Source organism: Galeopterus variegatus, unplaced genomic scaffold (assembly GCF_000696425.1).
Source record: "Galeopterus variegatus unplaced genomic scaffold, G_variegatus-3.0.2 Scaffold1751, whole genome shotgun sequence".
NCBI classification, from domain to species: Eukaryota; Metazoa; Chordata; class Mammalia; order Dermoptera; family Cynocephalidae; genus Galeopterus; species Galeopterus variegatus.
This window is the reverse complement of record NW_007727862.1, coordinates 321,002-330,176: the sequence shown is the minus strand read 5'-3', so window position 1 is coordinate 330,176 and position 9,175 is coordinate 321,002. Positions and strand designations below refer to the sequence as shown.

The 9,175-nt window shown below is 51.2% G+C and overlaps 1 protein-coding gene across 1 annotated transcript in view; it reads left to right on the top strand.

Annotated features, from left to right (window-relative positions):
• PTRF (polymerase I and transcript release factor) overlaps positions 1–9,175 on the top strand; it is a 15,946-nt gene that overhangs the window by 4,026 nt on the left and 2,745 nt on the right. The window contains exons 3-4 of the mRNA XM_008578742.1: positions 4,437–4,542; positions 4,963–5,154. Of these exons, the coding sequence (XP_008576964.1) occupies positions 4,437–4,542; positions 4,963–5,154 (298 nt within the window). The remainder of the gene's footprint in view (positions 1–4,436; positions 4,543–4,962; positions 5,155–9,175) is intronic.

Here is a 9,175-nt window from a genome sequence, read left to right as displayed (position 1 = left end):
CGGCGGGAGGGGCGAGGCTGGCGCGCCCCAGGCTCCGCCCGGCCGCTCGTTGCTCGGTTTGCCCCTCTCCCTACTCCTCCCGCGGGAATAAAATGTCGTTTTCATATCATAACCTCAGATAAGCGTGGGAATCTCAGCGTTGCTGCTCTTCTCCGCCTGTCCCCCGCCCCCAGTCCTATCAGGGGGCGAGTCTGAGCCGAGGACGTGGTGATCTCTGGCTGCGCGGGAACGTGCCCAGCCTTACCCTTCCCTGCTTCCCGCAGGCGGGGTCGGTGCTCTCACCCCCAGGAGGCGGGATCATGGGAGGCGGGGGTTGGGTGGGGGGTTGGTTTGTGCTCCGTCTTCCCTTCTTCTCCCTATGAAGGGATGGAAAGAAAAAGGAGGCTAGATTCCCCACACCCCCTTCGTGAGCAGACCCCTCTTGGGCAGCCTGGGGTAAGGTGAGGTCCTTGGCCTGGTCTCTCTCGGAGGAATTGAGAGAGATGCATGATTGAGACAGGTGTTTAGGTAGACAGGCAGAGGGGTAAGCCTGCACCTGTCCGAGGAGGTGGTGATGGGACAGAGGTAGAAATGGCGCTTGTCCCCCTCCCCGCCCTTACTCACTGCTGAGGGACTCCTCCCAAGAGGCTGTTACTTGGCCTTTAAAAAGCTTCCCCCCCCCTCCCCGCCCGCCGTTTGGGTAGAAAATGTTTGCCAGAGCTGTTTCCATTTTAACTGCTTGAAGGAAGCAGGATGGGGGGGAGGGGGGGGCTTGTGAGATTAAAAAAAAAAAAGATCTGCCTATTGGAGGAGAGGGGGATCGAGGGGACGGGACAGCAACCCAGCTCTGTCTTTTCTGCAGAGCCTGGTGTGGTAGAGGGTCGCCAGGAAGAACCTGGATTGGTGATCCTTCTCACTCTAAATGTCCCAGACCATTCTTGGCCTTGAGGTAAACCTCCCTGTGCCAAAGTTGGACATTCTGAGAGAAGAAAGGTGGCTAGGGAGGGAGAAAGATTTCTCTGCAGAGGCCAAAGGTATTCTTTCGTTATGCTCTCTCCAGCATTTGGCAAGGATGTGTCTCTACGTTGTGGGTGGTGGGGGGAGAGTTCTAATCACAGGATGGCTTTTACTGCCTCTGTACTAAAGCAGGGCCAGTTGGGGGCAGACAGCTGAGGTGGAAAGAGTGGCTCAAGTTGAGCCCTCAACCAACAGGAAAAATAACTCAGGACTAAAATGGACCCAACGTGGGGGGAGCATAGAGGAAAGGAAAAGATTCCAGCTACTGGGGTGGGGCTCAACTTCCCTGAGCTGTAGAGCAGATGTTCCAGGTGGGGCCGAGGGGGTGAGGGCTCAGCTGCTGGAGGAAAGCAGAGGCCGCTCCTCCCGGAGGTCTGCAGGCCTGGGAAGAGAATGAGATAAAAATAGCTCTGTGCCTTGGCAGACCTAATAGGGAAGATTGGGGGTGGCAGCATTTATGGTAAAGTTAAGCTGAGGGGGTAGGATGCTTAAGTGGCCAGCCAAGGAGAGAGATTTGGAGAAAGAGCTCCAGGGATGGTGTGAGTTCTTTGGAAGGGAAGCAGGGGAAGGGATACTGTATTCCCCACTGCAGATGTGGGCGGTGATGACCAGGCAATGGGGGTGGGGTGCAGGAGAGCACCAAGGGGTGGGAAGACCCCAGCTGTGGGATCAGCACATCTGGCCTCCCACACCCTATTCCTGGAAGGAAAAGGAGGGAATCCCTTGTGTGGCCCCACCCCAGATTCAGGGGACAACTAGACACAGTGATCTCACAGGTGGTTTGCATTTCACCGCACGCACGTGCACACGCGAAATTCAGCACCTGCCACCCAAGATATCAAAGTCTTCATCTTGAAGTCACTTCCAAGTTATTACTGTCCTTCTCTGGCATTGCCCTCCTTGTCTCCCAAACAAAAGCTAGCAGTTTACCATCCCATCCTATCAGGTGACACTTAGCAAGGCAACAGCTAGTGATTGAGAGAAGTGAATCTACTAGTCATAGGAGTTAGTGGCCTGAGGGCTGCTGGGGGATCAGGCCAGATTGTGGGTATGGAGGCAGTTGCACTAAAACACCAGGCAAACGGGCAGAACGTGGTCTTTAAAGAGCTACTTCTCCCAGGCAATGATTTGGATGTTTTATTAGAGTTCTTTTGGAAATAAATGTTTTCTAGAGCAGTTTTTTTTTTTTTTTTTTTTTTTTTTTTTTTTTTGTTGCTCCCACGCCTCGCTCAGCCAGTGAGTGGGAGCCGGTCTGTATGTGGGATCCGAACCCTCGGGCGGCAGCGCTGCCGCGCCTCCCAAGCGGCGCACTATCCAGTGCGCCACTGGGCCGGCCCCTCTAGAGCAGTTTTGATGAGACAAAATTGGTGATCTACCCGTGGACCAGTGGCTAAGACCCATCCGACCTGTTCCAAGTGCTTGGGGATAGAACCAGGAAGCATTTAAGGAATTAGGTGGCTCATGGGCATTAAAGGGGAGGACACCAGGGCTGGATTGAGGGCCTGCTGGCTTCTCCTCCCCAGATTCCAACCCAGCCTATAACTCCTTCCTGGTCTCAAGGCAAATCAGGGCTACCTTGCTCCAGAAGAACCCCAAACTTTTGTCCAGAAATATTCCCAGCTTGGGACTCTGGTCCCTTTCACCCCTTAAATCTAGTGGCCACAGAGAGTATGCATACCACACCCTTCCTCCAAAAAGCTGAGTTTATGTTGTTTTTCCTGGTCACTAGGTCCACAGAGGGGGGGGGGTATTTTTAGAGGTGTTCACAAGACCAAAGGAAATCATACTATCCATCTGCTTCTCCCTCCATTTTTTTTTTTTTGTTTTTGTTTGTGTGTGTGTGTTGGTTTTGTTTTTTGTGGGCCTTTTTTTTTTTTTTTTTTTGAGTAAAATCTGACTATTGTAAAGCTCAAAGTCAAGTCACAAAGTGGGGAAGTGGGCAACTGATAGCAAGAGGGGAGGGAATATTATTTCCAAGCAACCAACCTCAGAGATGAGCAGTGATTTGTGCCACGTTTTGGAATCATATTATAGTATTTCATCATTCTGTCACTATAGACCTTTTGAGCTGGAAGATGCCTTAAAGACAATCAACTTCATCTTTTTTATTTTGTAGTTTAGGAAGCTGGGGCCCAAAGAGGGGAAGTCACTTTCCTATTGTCACTCAAGTGATTGGTAAAAGCTGGAGCCAGAACCCACGTGTACTTCTTCTGCTACACTCACTGCTCCCCACCCCCTCATTCATTCCAGGGCTCTGCAGCAAGAATCAGGGTGGAGGCTAGCTCTAACCTAGGGTTAGTTCTGCCTTCTTCGTTCTCTGAGGGAGATAGTTGCAGTGTCCTGGCACTGGGGCAGCGGTGTGTGTGTGTGTGTGTGTGTGTGTGCGCGCGCGTATGCAGTGTTGGCTACCAGTGGGCAACATTGGTGGCCATTAGCTGCTCAGTCTCATGAGTGTTGACCTAGAGGCAATGTGTGGTCACCTGGCCCAGTGACATTGGGGAGGGGTGCAGGGTGTAAAGAGTGGAGCCCCTGGCCAGCCATGGGTGTCCCCTGGCATGGACTCTGCATCTACCTAGGAGAGGGCCATTTGGTTCCCCTTCTCTTCAGCCTCTCTGCCACTCCCACCTCTTCCCTGTACTCTGCAGAGTAGGTCAGGAGCTTCTGCTTTGGATGTTTGTGACTCTGGGCTTTACTGAGCACTGCTGTTGCTAGAGTCTGGTAGTGTTCTCAACTGTCCCTCTCTCCTGACTTCTGATTGCCCCAGGCAAGAGTGGCAGCTCAGTCTCTCAGGAGGGAGAGTTGAGAGCGGCCGCTGGGTGCACCAGGACACAGGCCTACCTGTCGTAAAAATTGCTTGGGTTTGGATCCTGATTTCTCTGGGTATTTTAGTGTCTGATATCCCAAACTGTGTGTGTGTGTGGGGGGGGGGGGACAGCAAGAGGGCTAAAGGGACCTTAATAGTGTATTTATATGGAGCCAGAGTCTTGTTTTTTATGGTTTTTACATTTTTTTGCAGGGGCTGTGTATGTGTGTGTGTGTGTGCGTGCGTGCATGCATGTAAGTTAGCTTCTGGTATCCAACTGGGAATTTGATTCATTTAACTTGTTCAGAGTCAGTTGCAATAAACCAGGTGGTTTTGCATTTCTCATGCAAATCACTTTCTCCTCACACATGGCTACAGTCCCAGCTGCCAAAATGTTGTCATGTTCTTGTCTTCGGAGCCTTAATAAGAAGAAAAAATGTAGTCTGGAGCATATACGTGCTCAACACTCTTCCTGGTGATTACATGTCCCTCTCCCATGCATCTCCCTCTCCTTATCCGGGGTGGCACCCAGTGTCTACCCTGCCCTGGGGAATAAGAAGAATTGGGATTAGCAGCATCTGACTCTGAAGACAGTGAAGTTGTATGCCTTCTCTTTCACTCATCTGAACCTCCCCAGTTACAGTCCAACAACTGGCCTCTTAGAAAACTCCTTCTTCACCCCCAGCAGCCTCTTTCCCCCACCATTCCAGCCCCCCAATAGCCACAGTCATCCCACGATTGTGGTTGGGTAAGGGCAGAAGGTAGGAGCCCAAGGATGGGGCTGGAGGAGATTCTAGAGGGAGGAAGGGAGGAGATTCAGTTGAAGTTGTGTTTATTAATTCATGGGCTTGCGTTTGTCCCACCTCTTTTGGCCCCAGGGCTCTCTTGATGAAGCACTTAAAGCGTGGTTTCTGGGGCTGGCCAGTTATTTCAGTTGGTTAGAGTACAGTGTTGATAACACCAAGGTCAAGGGTTCGGATTCCGCACTAACCTAAAAAATTTTTTAAAAAGTAAAAATAAAATGTGGTTTCTTTATGCCCTAATACATTGTGTGCCTCCTCCTGACTCACCAGCCCCAACTCTGCATGCCAACAGGGCCTCTTTCTTTCAGCCCCATCTACACCCGTTACAAACTCCATTTAAACCCCTTTTCCTCATCTTAGCCCAAGAAGAAGCTGAATGCACCCTCTGACTCAGCCACACCCAAGATCGTGCCTTTTGACCTTCTGCCTGAGACTGAGCCCATTGACCTGAAGCCTGAGACAGTGCCTGAGCTCCCAACCTTTGAGCAGACGCCTAGGACACTGCCCTATTACCCAGAGCCTCGGCCCCTGCCCACCCCAGAGGCGCCGACAGCTGGTGGGGGTACTTAAGGTGTCCTGGATCCCATGGGGCTGTGGTCATGGGGTGTCACTCTGGCCCACCATCAGCTCACTGGTTGGTGGTGGTCAGTGCCAGCCATTCCAAGCCCCTGCCCCCTGTGGTTGGGTGATGGGCATTGTGAAAACACTTTCATTATGCATAATTTAGGTGAATGTGGAGTGTGCAGTGGGGGGGGGGCAGGTGAAGGGAAGGGGCCTTCCCCTACTTCTTGGTCTCTGTTTTGATAGTAGATGCTCCCCAACATCATACTTGAGCTCACCCCAAAGGCTGCCCAGCATGAAGCTGTATGAAACTGCACATGGCCTCTGATTCTTTCTTCCCTTGCCCCTGCCACCTCCTCCTTGGGGACAGGCCAGCTTGGCTGAAAGCCTCTTTGGAGAGGACCCTCATGAGGCCCAGGCCTGGGGTCTGTTCTGGGCCCTCTCCACTCCCTCCCTGTAGCTGAGGAAAACATTTACACTGATTTTTTCCAGTTTTTTTAGAAAATGTTTTGCAAAGAGATCCTTTATGTTTGCCAGATCCTGCCTTGGGTGGGGCACCCAAAAGCTGCCAACTCAGAGAGGCCAGAAGGGGGAACGTTTTAGCTGGATCTGGCTTGGATCCTCTGGCCTCCCTATAGCACAGTGTTTCTCAACTTTTTTTTTTTTCATGATCATCCTCCTAAGGAATCTTTTGCAATATTTTTTCCCTAATTGTCCACCTCAGTCATGAAATGTTAATACTATAGATACACCGTATATCTGTTTATATACTGTGGCTCTTTGGAGCGCACACCATTGTAATATCTAAATTCTCCCCTTTCCACCCACCAAAATCAATTTTGACCCTCTTGGGGGCAATATCACCCTGTTGAGAATGCATCCTATAGCAGAAGGGAGGGACCCATCTGCCTTTGGTGTCTCTTACCCCTTGTCTTAGCTACCTAACGTAGAGTTTATAAAACTTCAGTTTAGAAGACTTTCCCTCCTCTTCACTTCTCCCGCATTCTGAACTCTCTTCTAACACAGTGTTTAAGCAGACCCTGGGGCTCTAAATTACCTCTCCAATGTCTTCTGTGATCATTCCCAGATGGTAGTTAGTGACAGAGCTGGTTACCTCTAAGTCAAGAGAGGTTCCTACCCAGAGCCATGTGGCACTTGTCCTTTCTCCCTAAAATGTGAAGTGCATGGCCAAGGGCTAGGTGCATAGTAGGTGCTCAGTTAAATTATAATCTTATACAAACCTTCCTAAGCCAGAAGATCTTAAGTTTACACAGCAGGGTTTGGGGGGGGCAGGGGGAGTGGAAGAGGCAGGGAGACTCCCTGGGGCTCCTGTAAGTCCACCCTGGACGGGTGCCTTCCTGGGGTGGGGAGCTGTGTGTGCTCGGTGAGGGGCAGGGGAAGCTGTGCATGCTTTTGTTCAGACCTGGTCATTAAAGGTAACTCTGGAAAACAAGACTGTTGGGAGTGGTGGTTTTGTTTAATAAAAATAGGAAAACAGAACAAGCAGAGCCCTCCCTCCTTGCCACCCCAAGGCCCCTCCTTTGGCTTAGGAGCTCTCTGCCAGGGAAGTAGGGGTGGGACAAGGGTGCCTGGCATGTGTACCCAGGGTGGGGGGAGGTGCCTTTGGATTGTGTTGGTGGTTGTTGTAGCAACAGGCAAACTGGGTGGGCCCAAGACAGCACTCCAAGGCTGTGAGTCATGGGAGAAACCTGGCTTGGAAAGGGGGAGAAAAGAGAAATCCATTAATGGAGGGGAAAAGCTCATAGTGGTATACACTGTCTAGAGCCAGCTTACTGGGCATCATCCAGGCATTCAGGTCAAGTTGTTTCTTCCCGCATCCCCTGACCTTCCACCCAGAAGGCAGCTCCTCTGGTGTAAGCCATCACTCCAGGGGAAGCCCTTAATAAATGGGGTTATATCCCCCAGGTAGATTTCCAGTCTGGGGAGGCTCCCCCAAGTCCAGGATTAAACCTCCCCTCACTGGGATTGTTCCCTGATATTGTAGTTTGAGACCTTTCATCAGGCACTAGGAAGATGGGGTTGGCTACGAAAAGTCTGCAACTCTCTCCCCAGCCCTGTTCTCTTCCAAGCTCAGCTGGCACAGACCTTTATCTAGGAAGCCAGAAGCCAGGAAAACCAACCAGCTCAGCCTTTAGGGGTTGGGGTGGAGCAGGGGGAGAATCAGGGATGCTGGGGGTGGAGCAGGGAGACAATGCGGATTTGTTTTCCAGCAGCTGGGACTGTTTCCTGACTGTTCCCTGCCAGTCACCCTTAATCCCTCCCTAGCCCATCCACGTTGTCTGAACTCAGTAAAAAGAGAGGCTGTCCTCCACCTTTTGGTGGGGCATGGGTGGGTTTTTAGTCTGGGAGGCTATGAAGGAAAGATCAGAGCTGATTTTTTTTTATACTGGTGCTACAGGTAAATTCTGATTGGAGATGGATGAAGAGGTAGTGGAGGGTTGAGATCGAGTCCTAGAGAGTCCTAAAATGACATGTAAGTCCCAAGTCTACAGTAGCAGGCAGGGAGAGGGTGATTGCAGAAGGATACCCAAAATCTGGAAATTGGAGGGAATGCTAAGTGAGGTTGGGACCCTCCTACACTCAGAGCAAGAAAAGCACCCCTCCAATGCCTTAGTGAATAACAAGAGGCAGAGGGATGGACAGAATGCCCTAGGGTGCCCATGATAGCACCAAGCCGCCTATGGCAGGTGGAGACTACAAGTCCCAGCATGCCCCAAGCCCAGGTCAACTCGCCTGCTGGGAGGTGTAGTAGGGCAACAGAGAGCTGGAGGTGGCTTGGTGCCCAGCAGAGCTGGTGCCCAGTTGGGAGGAGAGGTGGAGCCAGCATTCCCTCTTTGTCCCTGCTAATGCTATTGACAGGGAGGGAAGGAAGTTGGGAGGGGGTGTTCCTAGTTTTCAACGTAAACCAGGAAACTGGGGGGGGATGTAGATGGGAGGGAAGAGGAAAGAAGTTGGGGGCTGGGGAAGGAATTTCTGTAGCAGGTGGTGCGGAGACACTAAGCGGCCTGTGTATAGGGAGGGGTGTGTGTGTGTGTGTGTGTGTGTGTGTGTGGTCACTTTATGTTGCGGAGACACTAAGCGGCCTGTGTATAGGAAGGGGTGTGTGCGTGTGTGTGTGTGTGTGTGTGTGTGTGTGTGTCTATGTCTATGAGAGGGGTCACTTTATGTTGCCTCAGTTTCTCAGGTGATAGGATTTTCTTACAATTCTGGGAAATGATCTTCAGAAAACCCTTTAGAAACACCGTCTCATTCTTTCATCTAAAGTCCCTAAAGAGAATCAGGGCCAAAGAAGAGATCCAATTTATGTTCTGGGCTATGTTCTTCTCCCTTTCCGTGTTATGCCTCCACTACCTGTTGGTGGGACTGGGGCCAGGCGGGAGGGATCCTGAGATCCTGAAATGTTGGTCCATAGCCAGATCTTGGAAAACCTTTCCGGGATGGAAAACAGTGGTGGAACTAGGTCCTTCAAGGGGAATAGGAATATCGAAGAACTCGCTCTGAGCTCCAGGATCATGGGGAATCTGGGACCACTATCACCCCTTGAACTCAAGCCTGGGGGTGAAAGCAAGAATAGAAAAGTAATCCCTCAGTTGCCTTCCAAGGAAGAACCAGAAGAAATGTCCAGATTGGGGAGAAAACATGTCCTTGGCTTCCAGCTAGCTTCCTCTTCTTTCTTCAATCAATTTTTTTTTTTTTTTAAAGATGACCGGTAAGGGGATCTCAACCCTTGACTTGGTGTTGTCAGCACCACACTCAGCCAGTGAGTGAACCGGCCATCCCTATATGGGATCCGAACCCAGGGCCTTAGGTGTTATCAGCACCGCACTCTCCTGAGTGAGCCACGGGCCGGCCCTCAATTTCTCAATTGGTTAAAGCACAGCCCTATAACACCAAGGTCACCGGCTCGGATGCCTTTACCGGCCAGCAGCCGAAAAGAAAAAGGAAACAATGCGGGGGGGGGGGGGGGAGGACCCATGGGGGAACCAACGGG